This window comes from Cynocephalus volans, chromosome 8 (genome assembly GCF_027409185.1).
Source record: "Cynocephalus volans isolate mCynVol1 chromosome 8, mCynVol1.pri, whole genome shotgun sequence".
Lineage (NCBI taxonomy): Eukaryota > Metazoa > Chordata > Mammalia > Dermoptera > Cynocephalidae > Cynocephalus > Cynocephalus volans.
Genome location: NC_084467.1, coordinates 18385289 through 18407680, shown reverse-complemented (window position 1 = coordinate 18407680; position 22392 = coordinate 18385289). Strand labels below are relative to the sequence as shown.

At 46.7% G+C, this 22392-nt stretch overlaps 1 protein-coding gene across 2 annotated transcripts in view; it reads left to right on the top strand.

Moving 5' to 3' along the window:
• The window catches only part of TCEA3 (transcription elongation factor A3), a 37272-nt gene extending 16404 nt beyond the window's left edge, over positions 1-20868 (top strand). For both annotated transcript variants that reach the window (XM_063104517.1, XM_063104519.1), the window contains exons 6-11: positions 7385-7548; positions 7719-7780; positions 10683-10832; positions 15592-15738; positions 17716-17787; positions 20742-20868. In XM_063104517.1, the coding sequence (XP_062960587.1) occupies positions 7385-7548; positions 7719-7780; positions 10683-10832; positions 15592-15738; positions 17716-17787; positions 20742-20750 (604 nt within the window). In that variant the 3' untranslated portion in view covers positions 20751-20868. The remainder of the gene's footprint in view (positions 1-7384; positions 7549-7718; positions 7781-10682; positions 10833-15591; positions 15739-17715; positions 17788-20741) is intronic.
• Positions 20869-22392: the final 1524 nt, after the last annotated feature.

Here is a 22392-nt window from a genome sequence, read left to right as displayed (position 1 = left end):
TTGACAAGCACATTTGTCAAGCACCTCCTTGCAAACTTAACATCCTCCAGGGGTCAAGGATATACACATATACTGGGTGACTAGTGGAGACCATGGCAAACCAGGGAGTATGTGCCTATCTGAAGGGGGCAGCCACTACCCAGCCCCACCTGATTGTTGCTTTATGGAAATTCAGATGTTCTAATTTTTTAAGAAAAGCTGGATATCTAGATTTTAATATGAAACTCCCAATTTTAAATATAGGCTACATATTCATATTTTTCTTTCTTTCTTTCTTTCTTTTTTTTTTGGCAGCTGGCCAGCACATAGATTCGAACTCTTGACCCTGGTGTTATCAGTATTACACTCTCCCAAGTGAGCTAACCAGCCAGCCCATAGTCATATTTTTCTAAGACACAATAGGGCAGACAGAACATATTTACAGCCCACCCATTTGCAACCTCTACGGCCAGGCAAAGATTGAAACTCAAGATCTATGCCTTCATGGAGCTAAGCACTAATGCAGAGGCAGATGCCCAAGTGCTTCTTTTTAGAAGGGGTAGATATAACACACAATGGGAACAGAGGGAGAGTGTATGAATATGACTTCAAAGTGAAGGGAGACTTCACGGAAGAGAGAGTATTTGAGCTGAGAACTGAAAGATGAATAGGAATTTGCCTGGTAGACAAGCCAGGAGAGGCATCCCAAGCAGAGAGAATGGCACATGCAAAAGCGTGGCAGCGTGAGTGAGCATGGTGCTCTGGGAACTGCAGCTGGAGTACCAGGAAACAGACCACGAAGGGCCCCGGGCACTGTGATCACAGGGGAAAAAGTTGCACTTCATCAGCCGCCTGGCTGTCAGGAACTGTTTGAACTTTGCGGAGCAGTCACTGCACGCTTGGTGGTGCAGTAACTGAAATGCCCTCGAGGTGGCGGGCAGAAGCAGCGAGCCGGGGCTCCGGATGCCTCTGCTTGGATCTAGGGCGGGAGGATTTTCGGAGGGTGGCGCTGGCACATCGGGGAACAGAAAGAAGCTGTTGATAAATCCAGCTCCCCAGCCACACCCCTGCTGATGATGCCCTCTCTGCAGTTTGGCACAGTTCAATCATGTGCATTGAAAGCAAAATGAGCGTGGCTGCCTGAAGTGCCACGCTGACACAAATTCCAGCCAGCCAGCCAGCTCCTAGCTGAGCAGGAGGGATGGGGCTGCATGTGTCCTGCCAGGAAGGTAGGGGAAAAATGCTCTGCAGCCCAGCTTTGCTCTCGTAAGAGACTCTGCAAAAGTCTCTTTTAGAGACACAGTGAGATGTGTTGAAATGAATTTGGAAGGCAGGCAGACCTAGGTTTATGGTCTGACTCTACCATTTACTAGTTGGATGGATGATCCTAGACAAGTCAGTTCAGCTTTATGAGTCTCAGTCTACTGATATGTAAAGTGGGGATAATTTTGATCCCCTCTCAAGATCATTGTGAGGATCAAATGAGGTAATGAAATGCCTAGCACTGTTCTCAATTCATACAAGTGCTCCATAAATGCATAATGCTGGGCTGGCCCGTGGCTCATTCGGGAGAGTGCGGTGCTAATAACACCAAGGCCCCGGGTTCGGATCCCATATACAGATGGCCGGTTCGCTCACTGGCTGAGCGTGGTGCTGACAACACCAAGTCAAGGGTTAAGATCCCCTTACCAGTCATCTTTAAAAAAAATAAAATAAAATAAAATAAAAAATAAAAAAAATAAATGCATAATGCTTAATAATAATAATATGCAATTTGGTTCTCTATGTAAATTAATTAATACTCTGTCATTGAAATTCTCTTAGGTGCTTTAATCCTTTCAACAACCCCATAAGATGGGAAGTATTGTTATTCACATTTTATACGTGAGAAAACTGAGGCACCTAGAGGTTAAGGAACTTACCTGAGGTCACATATCTGCAAAGTGGAATTTGGCTCCAGAGGCTGAGTTCTTAATAAATAAACCACTTCAGTGTAGGCATTCGAAAAATGACAACTGTTATTATTGTTTGTTATTATGCCTCCTTTAAAGCACCATGCAGGCTGGCCAGTTAGCTCCATTGGTTTGAGCGCAGCCTTATAACCTCAAGATCACAGATTCGGATCCCTATGCTGGCCAGCTGCCAAAAAAATAAAAATAAAGCAGCATGCTATAGGCTCCCCCTGGCGGCTTCCCTCTGCTGAGTCTTAGACGTTAAGGATGTGGGATGGGACACACAGGTCAGTGAGGCACCATCCCTGCTGTAGGAGATAGGGTTGGCCCAGATCATGGGAGTGGACAGATGCTAGCTCAGAGAGAGATCCTTTTCTTAAGTGGAGCCACTGACCTTCCACAGAAAACCTGCCTTATCTCTCCATCCCCAATTCAGCTCTGTCTGGACCCCCTGGATGTGCTTCTCATCTCTATGGGGTCAACTCCCTCAATTCATCAGGTATTCATTCATTCATTTATTCATTCAACAAAGATTTAGCAAGTGCCTACCTAGAGCACTGTTCCAGGTGTTGAATACAGTGTTGAATCAGCAACAGGGTCCCTATACTCTTGAACCTGTAATCTGGATGTTTATAAACACATAAACAAGTTAATTACAGACTTAGATAAGTACTATGGAAGAAAGGAATCAGGTGATGTGCTAGAGAGAGGGCAGGGACAGTCTGCCTTGGCTGGGGTGATCAGTGAAGACCTCCCTGAGGACATGACATGTGAGCTGAGACCCAGAAGAGGAAGAGCATTCGAGGAGGAGGGACCAGCAAGTGCAAAGGCACTGCGGAGGGAGCAATGGGTGTGTTTAAGGAACAGAAAGAAGCAGTGCTGCAAGGGGCTTCAGTGAACCAGGGGGCCAGCAAGGCATGAGATTAGAACAGAAGAGGGGGAGCAGGGGTCAGACGTGGAGGGTCTGGAAAGCCATGGTGAGGAGTTTGACTTTATGCTGAAAATAATTGGAAGTTGTTAGAGGGACGGAAGCAGGGGAGTGACTTGGTCAGCTGTGAATTTTTGAAACTCCCCTCTGGCTGCTGTATGGCAAATGGATTGTAAGGGGGGCAAGAAGACACAGGAAACCAGCTTTGGGGCTTCTGTGACTAAGCAGGCAAGAGTCAAGTGGCCAGGACCAGGACTGGGGCAGGGAGATCCATTTTGGTTGTAGCAATCCCTAGTCCATACCCTTCCCAGCCTTTCCTCACCCAAACCTTCCCCTCCTGCTGAAATCAAGTGGAGAACTCCAGAAAGATCCAGTTGGATCTCAACTTCCCTATCCTTCTGCCCTGCTGCCAGGACACCCAGTTGTCAGGCAGGGTTGGGTGGTATCAGGAATAAATTAATCTAGAACAATAAATTTCAAACTGCATTAAAAATAAATAAATAAGGGCCGGCCCCATGGCGCACTCGGGAGAGTGCAGCGCTTGGGAGCGCAGCAGCGCTCCCGCCGCGGGTTCAGATCCTATATAGGAATGGCCGGTGCGCTCACTGGCTGAGCGCGGTGCGGGCGACCGCACACCAAGGGTTGCGATCCCCTTACCGGTCACAAAAAGACAAATAAATAAATAAATAAATAAATAAAAAGTAAAGACTCCTTTTGGACAAATTTTTTTTTATTTTTTTTTATTTTTTTTTTTATTTTTATTTTTTTTTTCGTGACCGGCGCTCAGCCAGGGTGTGCACTGGTCATTCTTATATAGGATCCGAACCCGCGGCGGGAGCGTCGCCGCGCTGTTAGCGCAGCACGCTACCGAGTGCGCCACGGGCTCAGCCCAACAAATTTTTTTTTTTTTTTTTTTTTTAATTCAAAATGTAAACCTTATAAGAGCCAAGCCCACCATCCCCAGTCCACCTCCCCCATGTAGCTGCATGGAGACACCTTTGAAGGACCTCAGGGCTCCAGAGAACACAAAAATCCCAGTGGTCTAGGGATCTGTGATGACCGAGAGGATCCGAGGTCAGGCCGAACAGCAAGAGTTGGGGGCCAAGGAGGTCACCAGCAGAGTCCACACTGAGAGTGCTCAGGAGAATGTCAGATGGGATTCTCTCATAACCTCAGGTTTTTCATTCTGGGAAGCCTGGGCTACTCTGTCAGCCTCACTTTCAGATACACCTCCTTAGTCCTAAAAGACCTTGTCAGAAGGGCAGCATCCTCTTCTTCCTGAAGGGAAGAAGTGCATCCATAGCCTAAAAGTGAACATGAGAAGCAGCTACGGATCCAGGCCCCAGGGCTGCCTGGTGCAGCTGCCCAGGCTGTGCACTGTGCAACTCCAGGAGGTACCCTGGTAATAGTGTGAATAGCGCCCCCTGGACTTAGAAAACACAGCAGTCCAACAACAAAAACAAAAAAGGCAGAGGCGGGGTGGGGAGTTGGTCGGTTAGCTCACTTGGTGGAGTGTGGTGCTTATAACTTCAGGGTTAAGGGTTTAGATCCCCATACTGGCCAGCCGCCAAAAAAAAAAAAAAAAAGAAAAAGAAAACACAGCAGCCCTTTGAGCCCTTCCACAAGAGTTCGGTATGGTAAGACCCTGGACTGAAAGAGGGAACTCAAATTTTTCAGCTGCGATGAATCAGTTTATCCTGAGCGAGCAGGGGGCTGGCTGGCAGGTCCAGATGGTTGCTGAAAGAGAAGATGGGAAGAGCTTCAGGGATAAAGGCAGAGACCTCCTGACTGTGTGGCCCCCCAAGAATAGTGCAGAAACACTCGGAAAGGGAGGGAGTTGGACAGCTATCACAGTCACTTCACTTGTCCAAGGCTCCATTCTCTCATATGTAAAACAGGGACGGTAACTTATGACTTCCAGGGTTACTGAGAAGAATAAATCATAAACACACGGTAAATGGTGGCTTTTGTTATTACCATCCTTAACAAGCCCCAGATCCTTTCTCTCCAACTCCTTTTCCCTCCATCAGTTCCCTCACCCTCACGCTTCAGCTACCCCTCAACATTGCCCATGCAAACCATGGACTTCCACGCTTCCACGGATCTCCGCCAAGAATGTATTATCCTGTCCCCTCCCCTGAATGGCCAACTCCTACTCGCCATCCCTTGCTGAATTTTGGGGGCAGAATTTCATTGTAGCATGACCTGTTTAGCCTTTCTTAAGCCACTGGTTATGCATGGCACCATGAAGCTGATTGGCACAGGCAACCACAGGGACATTGGGCAATGCCTCTTGCTCTATCACCAGCACCCTCTTCACCAGGACCCAAGAGGGACCAATGATATTTGGAGTCTGAGATTTGCACTGGTTTTATTGGTTGTACTTTTTTTTCTTTTTTATTGTAGGAGAATATATTTAACAAAATTAGCCATTTTAACCTTTTTTTCAGCATGAGTAAAATGAGTTACTTTATCATTTCAAGTGGATTAAGATTTGCCAAATATATACACTAGAACAAATTAGTTATTATTGTATATGTCAGGTTTCCTTGCTGCTCTTATTTATTGAACTTACTATATAGATTTTTTTCTTGTGTTAAAATATATTATATAACGTAACATTTACTCATTTTAACCATCAAGTGTATGGTCGGTTCAGTGGCATGAAGTACATGCATGTGGTTGCACAACCATCATCACCTGCCATCTCCAGAACTTTTTTCATCTTCCTGAACTGAAACTCTTTATCCATTAAACAGCTGCTCCTCATTCCCTCCTCATCCCAGCCCTTGACAACTGCCACTCTACTTTCTGTCTCTCTGAATCTGACTATTCTAGATACTTCCTATACGTGGAATCATATAATATTTGTCATTTCATGTCTGGCTTATTTCACTTATCATAATGTCTTCATAGTTCATCCATGTTGTAGTATGTGTCAGAATTTCATTCCTTTTTATGGCTGAGTGATAGACCGTTGCATGTATACGCCACATTTTGTTTATCCATTGTCAGTGGATATTTGGGTTTCTTCCACCATTTGCCAAAAACTCCTTGAGAACAGGAGGACAGGAAGCCTGTTTGACCATCAGCACAGAGCGAACACTCGTGACCATCAAATGTGAAAAAGTCTTTCTCATGACAGAAGTAGATATATTCTTCATGGAAGATTTAGAACACAAGCATAAGCAAAAGAAGAAAATGAAAATCTCCTATAATCCCATCTCAGAAAGATCATTGCTGTCAATATGGTGTTATGGACCGAATGTTTGTGACCTCCCAAAATTCATATGTTGAAGCCCCAAACCCCAATGTGACTATTTGGAGATAGGGCCTTTATGGAGGTAATTAAGGTTAAATGAAGTCATAAGTGTGGAGCCCTGATCCAATAGGATTAGTGTCCCTGTAAGAAGAGACACCAGAGAGCTTGATCCCTCTCCCCGTGTGAAGACAGCTAGAAGGTGGCCATTTGCAAGCCAGGAAGAGAGCCCTCACCAGAAACTGAATTGACTGGCACCTTGATCTTGGGCTTCCCACCCTCCAGAACTGTAAGAAATAAATTTCCGTAGTTGAAGCCACCCAGTCTGTGATATTTTGTTATGGCAGCCCAAGCTAAGACTCGTGGTAAGCCAATCATCTGCTCATAATACATACGTATTTGTGTTTTTCAAAACCCAAACCAAGATGGGATCATTGTTGGACAGTATATCATAGAGCTAAGGGCATGGGCATTGGAATCAGATAGAGCTGGGTTCAAATCTCAGTGCTGTTATAAACTTAGGCAAATCTCAATGGTGTAACTCTCTAGGTTTGTTTTCTCATCTGTAAATGGGGATGATGAGAATATCTATCTCCTGAGATTAAGTTAGGAAGTGCTTGTAAAGTGCCTGGTACAGTTCTGGCATCTTGTAAATGCCAGCCCTCTTAAATGGTGGTAGGTAGTCACTATTCACTAGACTGTAAGCTCCTTGAGGGAGGGAGCTTTTCTGATGTATCTGCTTTATCCCTTGTCCTTGGTATGGTACCTGGAGAATAGGTGCCTAATAAATATTTTTTGAATGAGTGAATAAATGGTCCATATATTTATGAGAGTTTATATAGAGAGCAGCTAGCACAGTGCACAGTAGACTGTAGCATAATCATTGGTGGTGTAACACTATTCTTTAATGAGTGGAGCGCAGTGGTTGGTTAAGAGCTAGGGCACCGGAGTTCAACTGCTTGGGTCTGAATTCTGTTTCTACTAGTTGCAGATGTGTGACCTGAGTCACGTGCATCTTCAAATGCATCTTCCTCTAAAATGCACTTTAAAATACACTCTAAAATGGGGATAAGAATAGTATCAACCTCATGGGATTGTTATGAGGATTAAATGAGTTGATCCATGTCAAGTGCCTAAAATAGTACATGCCCCATAGGGTTGTTATGAGGATTAAAGGAGATCATCTGTAAAAAGCAGAATGGTACTCAATAAATGTTTTTTTTTTTCCTTAATGTCAAAATGTCTATTACTGATTGTCATCCTCAGATCAAACAGCAGCAAATCGAAAGTGGAGACCCCCAAGACCCCCAGCAGCCCCTTGACCCCCACGTTTGCCCCCTCTATCTGCCTCCTGGCTCCCTGCTATCTCACAGGGGACTCTGTCCGGGACAAGTGTGTGGAGATGCTGTCAGCGGCCCTGAAGGCAGACGGTGAGAAGGCCTTGGCCAGGGATGGGGGAGGGAAAGGGGCTCTCAAGGGCAGGTGAGATTCAGTCTTTCCTAGCACCCTGTAACAGCACAGGACCGCAGTAGTCCCTGGCACAAGCAGACTTCACTGCCAAGGCTCTGGCTGATGTCTGTATTTCTTGAATCTCTTTTAGACGATTACAAGGACTATGGAGTTGACTGTGACAAGATGGCATCAGAAATCGAAGATCATATCCTTGAACCGTGCTGGGGCTGTAGGTGTCTGGACTGTCTAGCAGCGGGCCTCCTACATGCAAGGGACCTGGGACAGTGAGGGGGTGGGAGAAGGGCTCTGGGAACAGACCCCTGCTCTGCCCCTGAACCATAGTTCTTAATTCTAGCTAACATTTATTATTAAATTTTGCACCTGCCAGCCCCTCGTTAAGCTGTTTGCAAGTAGTACCTCATTCAGATTGAAACACCACCACAAGGTAGGTTCTCTGATTTATCCAGTTTTACAGGTGAGAGGTAACTGAGGCTCAGAGAGGTTAAGTCACTGGCCAAAGCTCATGCAACTAATAGCAGTGGCAGAGTTGGGATTTGAACCCAGGAAGTGTGACTTAGAACCTGAGGGCTCAACTTCTGTGCTAGACAGGCTGTGCCATAACATGCCTCGGTTGGTCAAGTTGTCACCTCCTGGATCAGAGCAGACAGAGAGGATGGCATTTCTCATGTTCAGCCTCCTCGCTTCCATCCTTGAAGGTAACAGCTCCCATTCGGACTCCCTCATGTGTACCAGGCACTGTGCTGGGCAGTTGGCATTTCCGTCCTCGGCTCACAACAATCTCTGTGAGGCAGGGGCTGTTGTTTCCATTTTACAGATAAGGAAACTGAGGCTCAGGAACTAGTGGATGTCAGAGCTGGACTGAAAACGTTGTTCTTTGGATTCCACATACTGAACTCTTCATATGCCCCATTCCCCCACTTCCCATCTGAAAGGGGCCTTGCGCAGACAGAGAAGGTGACCACCACTGTGATATGGGTTTATTGCACTGAAAGATTTTTGGCTTGGAGGAAAAAAATTTCTCCCCACTGTGCCCCTGCTAAATGAATGCATGGAATTTCTTTTACTGGAGACAAAAGTTTTCATGTCAAAGATAAAGGGGTGTGGAGGGAGGGGGACAGAATGAGGGGAGAGGGAGTCTAAGTGTCACACTGAGGTACAAGTGACCCTTTTGAGGCTTCCTGGGCTCTACTTGGAGAGCTTACCTGGGGGTCCATTGGGAGGGCCAGGGGCCAATCCGCAGATAACTAACTTGCCTGCTTTCATCTCCTGCCTAAGGCCCACCCTGATACTCCCCAACACATATGCTGGTAGTTTCCCTCTACCATCATTTAATGTTTAACCAGCAATACCTGAACAAGTCTTGAACCATCCAATACCTCAACAAGTATGTTTTCATAATTTCCTGTTAATTCTAGAACACAGAGCAAGAAGTATCAGGATGACTATGAACTTTATCTTCATTTTCTCTGGAATAGTTGTCCCTCCAAGCATGTTCCTTCCACCCTCAAACCCAGTTTGAAGCAAAAGTGGATGGTCCAGTGCCTATTCCCCTCCCGGCCTCCCCTCCTCATTTGCTGCCTCCACCGAACTCCCTTTCTAAAGGAGAGGAAATCAAAGCTGCAGCAAGCCCTTTAGCTCTTTCCTCTTAGCTGGTGGGAGGTCAGGGAGAGGATAAACTTGGGGGCTTGACTGCTCAGTGTCCTAAAAAAGATCTGGCCTCTTTGGAGCAACCCTAGACTTACATGGCAGCTGTGCGGCCTGCGTGTGCTCCTCCGGGGGACCAGTGACCCTGGGTCTGCTCTCCACCTCGTTCTCTCCCGAGGTCTTGGCAAATGAAGGAGTCAGGAAGAGGCTGATGAAAGTATCACCAGCAATGCTGTCCCCTCATACCAGGAATCCCAAATGGCAGATTTTTAACACATTTTTTGGCTTTCAAGTGTATTATGGCATATTCTTTTCTTTTCACACTTTTGTTATACAAACAACAACAGAAAAAAGAAATAATGCCACCTGCCCTCCCACCACTTCTAGCAAGTCAGCTGTTCCCATTTTCTCGCATTCCTCGCAGTCTCTGTCTTGCACTTGGTTTTTCCCAGCAACAGCTTTGTCTTCCTGATCCCACTTGGCTCAGGAGACCAAGAAAATGAGGCTGTGTTCCCTGAGCTCCTCCACAGGGCGGAGGGGGGTGGGAGGCCTGTCTGGGATGCAGTGTTTGGACAGAAACTCACTGTGGTCGGTGGCCAGGGGTGATTTCCTGCCGGGTGAGTGGAGAGAGCATTACTGTTAGGAGGGGGTCTGGCTTCCAGCCCTGTCTCTGCCAGGAATTTGCCCTGTGACCTTGAGCAAGGGCCCACACCCTTTCTAACCCTCAGCGTCCTCACCTATTAATGGGAGACATAGTAACTCTGACCAGCAGTTCCCAAAGTGGATTCCATGGGTTGGTAATAGGTATTAGTAGGGAAAAGGAGGGTGGGAGAGGTTCTGTGATCGAATATGTTGACAACATGAGATTAAACAAAGCTCAACGATTTCTTTATTGCAATACTTCTTAGAGCCTTAAACATCTTTTCCTCTGACAGTTGGACTCACAACCTCCAAGGGCCCTTACAGACTAGAGGTTATCTTCATCATTGTCATCATCGTCATCTTAGACCATAAATGTTGAACACTCGATATGTCCCAGACACCATGCAAGTGCATCATGTGGCTTAGCTCCTTGAATCCTTGCAACAGCCCTGTATTTTATAAGTAAGGAAACTGAGGCACAGAGAAGTCATGTGACTCACCTGAGGTGACACAAGAGGCTCAGATAAATCCAGAGTGTCTGTTCCCAGGGTCCCTGACACCATTGTGCTTGCTATGGTCTGATCTCACTTTGGAAGCTGTTTTTTGTCTTTGATACTTGGTTAACCCCAAATGCCCCAGTGAGACCCCCACTTGGAGAGTAAGAGGCCACAAATGTACCTGACCCCTGTAGCAGTCCAAGGAGAGGAAGAGATGGCCCTGGGGCTCCTCAGGCTTCAGGGTGAGGCTCACATCCTTCTGTGCCCCTCCACAAGTGGCTGGCTGGCCCTTAACCATGTCACATATCTACCAGGAGCTCAAGAGCACGGACATGAAGTACCGGAACCGCGTGCGCAGCCGGATCAGCAACCTCAAGGACCCCAGGAACCCTGGCCTGAGGCGGAACGTACTCAGCGGAGCCATCTCAGCAGGGCTCATTGCCAAGATGACAGCAGAGGTGAGGGAAGGGCCAGGCCCGTTTAGCTTTGCCCAGATCTGAGAGGCAGTGGTTTGTGACTCAGCAGAGATGAGCCAGGAGGCTTTTTCAACCGGACCCATCTCAGCCTCCCCACGGGCTTCTGGATCATCAGGACAGTTAAACACAGCTAATATGTACCAAGTGCTGTGCTAAACATTTGAAGCACACTGGCCAATTTTATCTTCACACCAAACGAGATAGAAATCCCCATTTTACAGACAAGGATACTGAGGCTCAGAGGAGTGAACTGATTTGCCTGTGCACACAGCTAGAAAGTGTTGAAGCCAGCAAGCATGCTCTCTGGCCCCAGAGGAGCTGCTCTTCGCTGCTTCATGTCTCCCTCTTCTCTTATTCAGTCCTGTATGCCAGTATCCAGCTTTGGGACTAGGCCAGAACAAGAGTCCAAGGGGGGGAAACAGACACATTTACAAATATATATAATACAGGGCTGGCCAGTTAGCTCGGCTGGTTAAAGCAGAGCCTTGTAACAATTATGAATAATACAGAGTGATAAGTGCCCTGATAAAGCCACCATACGGACTTATAGGAGGGAAGCATTGACCCAACTTAGAGGGTACAATAGGGGAAGGAAAAGGGAACACCCCTATATGAAGAATGGTACGGTAGGTGACGCTCAGGAGCTGTGCCACACTGCCTGAGTTTGAGTTTCGCCTCTGCCACTTAGCTGTGTGATCTTGGACAAGCCACTTAACCTCTCTGTGCCTCAGTTTCCTCATCTGTAAAACAGGGGTAATAATACTAGCTGTCTCGTGGAGGATTAAATGCGTTAACGTAGGTGAAGTGTAGTGAAGTGTGTAGAAGGTTGATACACATAAAGCCCTCTCCAGAATTAGTACATGACAGGCTCATTCACCGATCATTTTATGTAACCCTCATCACAATGCTATGAAAGAGGAAATACCCCCGTTTTCTAGATGAGAAGACTGAGGCCACACACAACAAGTAAGTGACAGATGAGGACTTGATCCCAGAACTGTTCATTTCAGAACCTACATCTTGGAAAGACCTTTTGCACACCCTCAGGTACGGGTGGCTCTTTACTGCCAGAACTAATTGAGGGGATTTCCTGCAAGCACCTAGAGATTGAAGAACTGAAGTGACCCAGAGAACTGGAGTGGAAATGGGTTGGGGTCCTGGAGTCCGGGTGAGCCTCGGGTGTTTGGGAACCCTCTGAAACTGTTGGCAAGGGTATGTGTGTTTGTGCTGTGTGTGTAGTGGGTGTGTGTGATGTGTGGAGTGTGTTTGGTGTTTAGTATATGTGTGTGGAGTATACGATGTGTGGAGTGTGTGTGTATGTAGTGTTGGTGATTGTGGGATGTGTTTGGTATATGGTTAGAGTATGTGTGGTGTATGTACGTATGTGTGTTATGTAGTGAGTGTATGGACATTTTTCTGAGGAGAGGGTTCACTTTTTCTCAAGTACCCAAAACAACAAAGAGACAGACTTTAGGATAAAATGGGGCACTTGGCACAGTTGGACCAATGTTATCTTTCTGTTTTTTTTTTTTTTTTTTTTTTGTCTTTTTCGTGATCGGCACTCAGCCAGTGAGTGCACCGGCCATTCCTATATAGGATCCGAACCCGCGGCAGCGGCGGGAGCGTCGCCGCGCTCCCAGCGCCGCACTCTCCCGAGTGCACCACGGGCTCGGCCCAATGTTATCTTTCTGGTTAATGTAAAAGATCTGAGCTTTTTAGGCCAATAGCAATGTATGCCCAAAGTTATATTTTCTTTTTTTTCTTTCTTTTTCTTTTGTGCCCAGAGTTATAAATTGCATCGTGGCTTTAGACTGTGTCTTAGTCAGTTCAGGCTACCATAACAAAAACACCACAGACTGGGTGGCTTATAAACAGCAGACATTTATTTCTTGGGACAGTCCAAGATCAAGGTGTCTGGCGAGGGTCTGCTTCCTCACAGACAGCCATCTTCTACTGTAACTTCACATGGTAGAAGGAGGGAGGGGTCTCTCTCAGGCCTTTTCTTATAAGGGCACTAAACCCATTCATGAGGGCAGAGTCCTCATGATCTAATTGCCTTCCAAAGACCCCACCCCCTAATACCATCACCTTGGAGGTTAGGATTTCAACATATGGATCCCAAGGAGACCTTAGTCCTGGGGTCTTTTGCCCCAGGCAGGAAGTTTCTTAAGACATATAGGACATTTTTTGCTTCAATAAGAAATGTAACAACTTGGGGATGGGCTGCCCGCTGTGCTGTGGCTCAGAAGACAGGCAGCGCCCATCAGGGAGAGCCTGGCCAGCAGATGCCCATATGGATGGACGGATGTCTCCCTAACTCCCTTTTTAAGTCTCTTTCCTTGTTCACCTGACTCCTCATTCTTCCTTTTCCTCTTTTTCCTCCCTACCCAGACATATCAAAGAATGCAATAGATTCTGAGATATCCATTAGACCTATCGAGTGGACATACTGTCCTGTCAGACCCATGAGGAGAGGGGTCTTGTCTGTTCACTGTTCACCCAGCATCGAGAACAATGTGTGGCATGTCACACGTGCTCAACAAATATCTATCGAATTCACATTTGGTGCCCTTCTATAACAGTATATACAATGTGAGGATCCACGGTCATCTCATCTCCTATACTTATCTCCCTCATTTTCAGCCTTATTTTTTATATTGTTGTATTACTCCATGTGTCTTTGATGCTGTCTCATTCTAAATGAGGCAGGGCAGAAATAGGTAAATGGGTTGGTGGGTAGATTTTTCTGTTCTCTATTTCTTAGCTGGCACCCAAGACTCCCCTTCCACAATCTGGCTTCGGCCATGTCTCACACACTCCTCAACTTGAACCCACCCCAAATACCCTTCCCCACACATGGCTATTCTTGGCCTGTGATCTTTTGTGTCTACTATCCTATTTGTCTGGAATGGGCCACCCCACCTTGGGAACTCCTGTATTTCAAGATTGGTTAAGGTATCAGCTTCTTCATGACCCAACCCTACCCCAAGCAGTTAGCTGCCAGACTCTGCTTCCCCCTGCACTTTTTGTACCTTTGCTTTAGTACTTACGTCTCATGTAAATGATTGGCTACCCTACCAGCTTAGCATTACCTGGGGGCAGGAACTAAATCCTCATATCTGAATCCTTAGAACTCAGAGATGGTGGTGTGCCAGTTTCTACCAGCTCAAGAGAGCTGATTATGTGTAGCTCTTCCCAACTCTGCATTCAGTTATATCACATTAGTAGTTGAAATTGGCCATGGTGGGAAATTTATACCATGTAAGTTGACAAATGCTATGAATCAGACACCGCCAAGGCCAAAGCCAGTTTACAAGCATGCAGATGCAGTTAAAGACATTTAATAAATTGGCATCCAATAAGTTTTGAATGAACGAATGCATTGTGCTCTGGAAAATCTCCCCCAAATTAAAGTCAGCTGCTTTTTACTTATACGGCCCTGTGTTGACTTATTTTTCTATATACTCTTGCCATTGGTTATGACCTAGCTCTTGAATTTAACACAGTAGGACTTAAACATTAGTGTGCACAAGAATAGCTTGGGGACAGTAGTAAAAATTCATATTCTTGGGCCTGCCCTTAGTGTTTCAGATTCATAGGAATCTGCATTTTATCAAGAAGCTCAAGTGGTTATCATGCAGGGTCGGCACAGTAAAATCATTTGACCTTTATGCCAACTCTGTTCTCCATGGTTTAAGGAGTCAGGATCAATAGCAATAATTAAAATGTTTAGCCACCACAAAAATCCTCATTTTTTTTTTTTTAAAGATGACCAGTAAGGGGATCTTAACCCTTGACTTGGTGTTGTCAGCACCACGCTCTCCCATGAGAGCTAACCGGCCATCCCTATAGGGGGATCCGAACCCACGGCCTTGGTGTTATCGGCACCATACTCTCCTGTGAGCCACGGGCTGGCCCACAAAATCCTCATTTTAACATTAGCTTCAAACATCTTCCTTCCCCCCAAACCAACCCTTCTTAACTAGAGCTCTCCAGTTTTAGTGTCCTCCTATCTACTCTCCTCTGGCAGAGGTTTAAGGGGGATCAAATGGCCAGGGAGATGGTTACAGAAGGGAAGAGCCTGGATAATGCAGACACTGAATGTCTTCAGTGTGCTGGTGGGAGACAGGAGACTGTTCTGCAGGAACTTAGAAAAAGGCGTTCTGCGATGCATGTTCACAGGTGAGCAGTTAGTTGTGCGAATCCAGGAGCTTTAGAGTCCTGCTGGGGTGCAGGTAGCAGCAGCAAGTCATGCATAGGTGAGCCAAGGTTCCCACTAGGCTTGGCAGTGACCACAGCTCAAACAGGCACTGGGTCAAGCCCAGATGGAAGAATAAGGGGAATATCATAGATCAAGTGTGCAGTGGTCAAGTCAGCTCACGCAGGAAGGTTGAGACCAAGGTCTTTGCAGGCAGGGTGAGCACCAGATCTGAGGAAATGTGCATAAGAGTGCTAATCCTGAGGCAGAGGCTATTTGCCTGCTGCTCTCCTGTACATGCCCGACTGACCTTGGTCCAGCCACAGTCCCCAGGTGTGACCTTCCAGCCAGGGTGGAATGGGGACTCTTTGGGTACAGTCTTTTCCCAGCTGGCGCAGGACCAGGAGTCCAGGCCTCACTCCAGCTCCTTATACTCAGTTCAGCATATTCCCTCTTGCTCTGTTCAGGCTCTCTAGAAACTGGGAGTGTGGCAGGGCCCCTTTGGACTCCCCAGCCCTGAAGGGCAGACTTGTTTCTCTCCAGGAAATGGCCAGTGATGAGCTGAGGGAGTTGAGGAATGCCATGACCCAGGAGGCCATCCGTGAGCACCAGATGGCCAAGACTGGTGGCACCACCACTGACCTCTTCCAGTGCAGCAAATGCAAGAAAAAGAACTGCACCTATAACCAGGTATGGACCGGGGTGGGGCGGATGGAGTGGAGGAGGCCACAGGGGCATAGAGGTGGAAAACCAGAGAGAAGCTTAGGGAAGAGTCAGAGGGGAGAAAAGGCTAAAAGCCTCCAGGCTTCAGAGAACGTGGTGCACCTGTGGCTTCTAGAAAATGTTCTCCTGCATATAGCATGTAGAATCACCTAGATATGTGTCTACGAAGTTTGGCCAGTGTGTTCCAGCTTGCCCTGAAGTGAGAATAAGAACCAAACTTACAGGGCACAGAACTATAGAGTCACAGATGGTTGGAAGTGAACTTAGCAATGTGAAACTCAGCTCGCTCATTATACGTATTGGAAAACTGAGGCCCAGACGGGACAAACAGGCTTTGCACCTTTGCACTGGCAAAGCGGGCCAGTGGCAGAGATAGTAACAAACCCAGATCCAGGCCTTTTTGGCTGCAGTACAGCCAACTTGGTCAATAAAGCCCTGAGTCAGATTTAGCCCTGAGTCCTAAGGGTGAAGACCACTGCCCTGGTATGGGGAGCCGTGGAAGGCCATGGAGGCCTTGTCTCTTAAAACCAGAGACTGGGTTGCACATGTGGTGCCTTGGGGCACCAATATTCTTGGATTCTTTTGTTTTGGTTTTTTCTTGCAGCTGGCTGGTATGGGGATCTGAACCCTTGACCTTGGTATTATCAGCAACATGCTCCAACCAAGTGAGCTGATCAGCCAGTGCCTGTTCTCGGATTCTGATTGGTGTCTAGTCATTCTAGAACTCTATTTATTCCTCCATCTGCTCAGCAAGCCAGATTTCTTTTTTTCTTTTTTTAAAGATGACCAGTAAGGGGATCTTAACCCTTGGCTTGGTGTTGTCGGCACCACGCTCAGCCAGTGAGCTAACCGGCCATCTCTATATAGGATCCGAACCCGTGGCCTTGGTGTTATCAGCACCACACTCTCCCGAGTGAGCCACGGGCCGGCCCCTAAGCCAGATTTTTCAAGAGCGCCTTGCCTGCGGTGCTCTGTGGCTACAGCAGAAATACAGTCAGCCTTGGCATTCGGAGGATCCCTCAGAGAATTCTGATTCAGGAATTTGGGGATGTTTGTGCAAGCTGCTGTCCCCCAAGCACATTTCCATGTGGCGTGGTGTGCTTCCTGTGCATTGCCACCCTCCAGAAGTAAACTGCCCGTTAGCACAGTTTTCTCTCCCACAGAGAAACCCTATTGTTACCCTTTCTCAGGGGTCACTACTTTCCAGTGACAAGGCTGTGTTAAGCTCTTTCCCCCGGCAGACTGCTGGGCTCACTCAGCCAGGGGATTCCTCCCACATCTAAAATTCCCAGCTGACATCATTCATAGCTAAAGGTCAGCAGAATAACAACTTGTCACGTGTCATGACCGACCAGGGTTGGCCTTAGAAAGTCAGAACAGCAACTATTAAATCTGGAAATGCCAGGGCTTTGCTGTGGAAAACCCAGTTCCCACACCTGAATGATGAGGTTAAGGGATGAGAAAGTAGAAAATATAGCATTAAGTAGTCCCAGTGATCTTCAAATCCCTTTTCTCTCTGGGCCTCAGTTTTTCCACCTATAAAATAAGGAAGATGAACTAGATGATCTTTAAAAGTACTTCCAGCTCACTCAAGTTCTGATCAGTGAGGCATGTCCAATAGGGTGTATTCAGGGATGAGTCAGGGAATACTTCCTGTAGGAGATGAGTCTTGAGGCAAGAGAAGAAAGATCAATTCAGAAGGATCAAGAGTGAAAGTGCAAAGGCCAGGTTGAGCCGGTGAGATACTGGGAGTGAGCTGATGGACTGCCAGAGGACAGCAAAGTACACATTATGGAGTTGTCAGTGATAAGGGAGTTGCCAAAGTGGGGTGGGAATATCAGTGCCAACCTCTGGGATTTGGGCCTACTCCTAAAGAAAGTGGGAGCCATGGCAGATCTTAGAGCAGGGGTGTGACTTCATGAGTGGGTCTTCTCTCTCTCTCAGGTGCAGACACGCAGCGCTGATGAACCCATGACCACCTTTGTTTTATGCAATGAATGTGGCAATCGCTGGAAGGTCTGTATGTCTGTATCTTTCTCCCTCCCCTGACATCCACAGACCCTGCCCCACATAAGGAGTAGTATACTGACAGCCCGAAGGGGCCTGGTGCATAAGGGGCTTGCCAGCCTACACAGAGTAGGCCTGCAGAGTCAGAGATAGTGGTGGGCTGTTGCTGGGGAGGTGGGGAGAGAGTGCATGTGCATGTTTTAGTTTCAGAAGGGCACCCAGCTGGGGTGGGGGCAGCAGCCCACATTTTGTCTCAGGGTGGGCAAGTCTGTCATTTCAGCACAGATGGAATTGGCTTCCTGAGATCCACAGAGGGGAGGAAAAACAATAGCACTATGCATTTGGACCACACGTCTTTGCAAAATGCTTTAACAGATGGTTTTCCTTCAAATCTGGCTGGTCACAGCTAGGGATGATAGACAGGCAGGCTGAGACCTGTCAGAGGGGAGTTGCCCCCAAATGCTCCCAAGTCATCCTCCCCTTCTAAGGCAGCTCTGAAAAAGCCTTACATTACCCAAGGCTGTAACCCAGGCTTCTCCAGCTCCTGCAAAGGCAAAGGTTTTGTATTCAGGCATGGGAGCCAAGCAAAGACTCCTCCCAGAGTGCTCCTTCCTGCCACATCTCCTGAAAGAACTGGCTGTCATGATGTGATGAATGTGTTTCCAGTGCCATCTGACTTGCACGTGTGCTGTGTGATGTCTGGGCCACCAGGCAGGCTACAGGTGCTCCAAAAGTTCTAAGGTACTTAGCAAGGAGTCTAAGACTGAACATGGAACTGGGAGTCTAGAGCCCCGGCTTCAGGTCCCATTCTGCTCTATTTACTTTGAGAATGTCACTCACCTCCCTGAGCAAAAGGGTGATGATAATGCCTTTCTCCCAGGGTTGATGTGAAGATGATGTGATGATGATGATGATGATTGGTGTCTGGCCTGTACAGGAATCCAAACCTTTGACCTTTGTGTTACAGGGCTGTGCTCTAACCAACTGAGCTAACTGGCCATCCCCTATGTGAAGATTATTTTGTTGTGAGGATTATTATTTTGTGAACAACTACAAGAAATATTCCTTTATAATATTATTCTTTTGGACTGGCTGGTTAGCTCAATTGGTTAGATCCTGGAGCTGATGACACCAAGGTCCAGGGTTCAATCCTTGTACCAGCTAGCTGCCAAAGAAAAAACAACAACAACAAAGGATAATATTCTCAGTTTCAGATGAGGAAATTGAGCTGCAGAAATAGAAGAAATAAAAACAGTGAGGGTAGGGCCGAGCCCGTGGCGCACTTGGTAGAGTGCTGCGCTGGGAGCGCGGCGACGCTCCCGCTGTGGGTTCGGATCCTATATAGGACTGACCGGTGCACTCACTGGCTGAGTGCCGGTCACGAAAAAACGACAAAAAAAAAAAAAAAAAAAAAACAGTGAGGGTAAAGTCACACAGTTCGGAGCACTGAAAGACAATGCTCCGAATTTCTGTTCAATTTATTTTTCTTACTAAAGAACTTGATAGCCCTTACTGGGGCATCATTAAAACTACCTTTGTTTTTTTTTTTTTTTTTAAAGATGACCGGTAGGGCCGGCCCCGTGGCTCACTCAGGAGAGTGCGGCGCTGGTAGCGCCAAGGCCATGGGTTCGGATCCTATATAGGGATGGCTGGTGCGCTCACTGGCTGAGCGTCGTGCAGACCACACCGTGCCGAGGGTTACGACCCCCTTACCGGTCAGAAAAAAAAATAAAAATAAAAAAAATAAAATAAAGATGACCAGTAAGGGAATCTTAACCCTTGACTTGGTGTTGTCAGCACCACGCTCTCCCAAGTGAGCCATGGGCCGGCCTAGAACTACCATATTTTTAAAGTAAAAGCCAGACAGCTATGTACTTTTCCTTTATTCACTTATGGAGCACTTAAGCATAGGGTCAGTAGAGTAGCCTAGTGGTCTAGAGCACGGGCCACTTTGCCATGAGGTTCAAATCCTAGCTTTCCCACTTACCAAGTGGCTTACCTAAGTGCTCTAGGCCTGGATTTCCTCATCTCTAAAATGCGTATATTAATATCTAGCCCATAGAACTGTTTTGAGGATTAGAGAAGGCAATACATGTTAAGTATTAACAGGGCCTCTGATAGCTCACGTGGCATCTTTGTCAAATTAGAAAAAGTTGTCCCTTCGTCTAGGCAGGCACAGCCTTGTGCCAGGGTACAGAGCAAACAGAGCATGGGTTGAGTTTCAGCTTCAACTCGTCCCTTTGACCAGGCTTTTTTGTGAAGTCAACAATTTGTACAACCATACAAAAAAAGCACATATATTCCTGGTACATAAACACCACTATTCTTACTCTTTTGAGTGTCATCTACTAGTTTTACGGGAGTTTGGGCAAATCATATAACCTTTCTGAGATGCTTCCTTACCTGTAAAAATGGGTGATACTAGTGCCTAGCTCATAAGATGATTCTAAAGGTGAAATGAGTTAATACATGTGAATACTAACTACCACAGAGTAAGTGCTCAATAAACAGTAGCTCTAGTGATTGTTACTATCCGGGAAAGGACCAGCTCCAAACCCAGCTCCTCCTCCCTGACTCCTATTACTTGGAGAGAGAGGATGCACTACAGGTGGCAGCTACATGCTTCTGACAACATTCTCAGATAGTGTCCATTGCCATGGGGGAAACCTAAAGTCTAACCAAGTGATTAGTAATAATCACAGTGATATTCTCAACCATAAATTGAGAGCCCACCCTGTGCCTCGCATTGAACTGCCATTCATTTGTTACCACACTCACCAGCATTATGATCCCATTTTACAGATGAGTGATTTGCTCTAGGGCACACAGCCAATAATGGCAGAGCTGGGGTTTGGACTCTAGTCTGTGTGGCTTCAGACCCCCCCTTCTTTTTCATGTTCCTCCATAGCCTCCTTGGATGATGCAGGGAAACCTCTCAAATTGTTGCCTTTTTGGTTTTGTAGTTCTGCTGAAGGAGCAGCTGGCCAGGATTGCAGTGAACAAGGTGAGGAAGAACAGAAAGGAAGCACTAAACTGTCTAAACTGGAGAAACAATAAAAATTAAAATGAAGAAAAATACTGAACTGTAAATGGGATGGTAGGAATTCTTTTGCAAATTAATAACAGTTGGCTAATAAGGGGGGGCCTAACTGGGGTATGATGCTAAGAATCTGTGTTGACAAACCTCTTGTACAAACTCAGAGACTTCAGAGCCTCAGACTTGAGGTGTCTTATCTTTGACAGTGGGCTAGCGGACCTTTGCTTTGAGTTCCTTCCCTCGCATTTGAACTCTCAGCCTTTCCTGAAGTGAAAAATGCCAGGTTGACACAAACTTTACCCCATCCCACCCCAGAATTCCTTGTGCACAATAGTTGATACTGTTTGGCTTCGGCAGATACAACTTGTACACCATGTAGAAAGACTTCTTTCCAACTCCCTGTTTCTTCCCAAACTCTCTGCTATTCCCTGTTCATTGATGGCTCTGGGGGCCTTTGAGGATTTGAGACCAGTTCCCTCCAGGCAGGGAACAGATCCTCTTGAGCTCAGGCTTTCTGAATGAAGATTATAAGCAGTGCCCCAACTTCCATGGCCCCTTGGAGGTCCTCAGCCTCAGAGCCCACCCAGAGCCCTAGCAATGTGTTCTTTACAGCTCCATCTGTGGTCCGAGCTTCTGAGGAAGTCTGCAGAGCACAGGGACCTTGTCATGCATCTCCCATGATGATATCAGCTTGCTTTTTATGATGATAGGAACTTTAGACAAAGATGAAAACTTCTAGAAAAGCCTTAGGGCAGCTGTAGGGGTAACTACAGCCCGAGTTCCTGATATACCCTGGGCAGCATCCACTCTGGAGTTGGTTACTGTCTTCTTCCATCCATCGAGTGCCTTCTGCTATAGGTGAAGTCTGTAAATAAACTATGTACAGGGCTGGCTGGTTAGCTCAGCTGGTTGGAGTATGGTGTTATAACACCAAGGTCAAGGGTTTGGATCCCCACACCAGCCAGCCACCAAAAATTTTTTAAAAAAATAAGCTATTTACAGAAATCTGCCACCATCTTCAGCTTTTAAACAATTAGATTTGGGATGGGTCCCTTGGAAAGACTGAAAATCCTTTCACAGAAAATACAACACACATGGCTCATAAATGGCAGAACCAGGACTGAAATCCACGTCTTCTGTTTCCTGTCATTGTGCTTAATGCTATAAGAGATCCAGAGCTATACACCATGCTCACCCCCTACCTTCTAGGAGTTCACAGCATGGCAGGGAAAGAAACCATAGGCACAGGCTTCCATACCAGATGGGATGTGATAAATGCCACAGTTGAGGTACGAATATTATCTGCAGAAGTGCAGAGGGAGGTTGCGTAGAAACCCAGGTGCTTCCTAAACTTTAATATGGGTGGGAATCCCCTGGAGATCATGCTAAAGTGCAGATTCTAATTCTATGGGTCTGGGGTGGAGCCTGAGATTTTTTATTTCTAACAAGCTCCCAGGTGATACCAATGCTGCTGGTCCACAGACCACACTCTGAGGAGTAAGGGTATAGCTATCCAGATTTTTCTCTGCACTACCTAACCCTACATCCAAATGTCTAAAAGCCCAAAGCAAAACAAA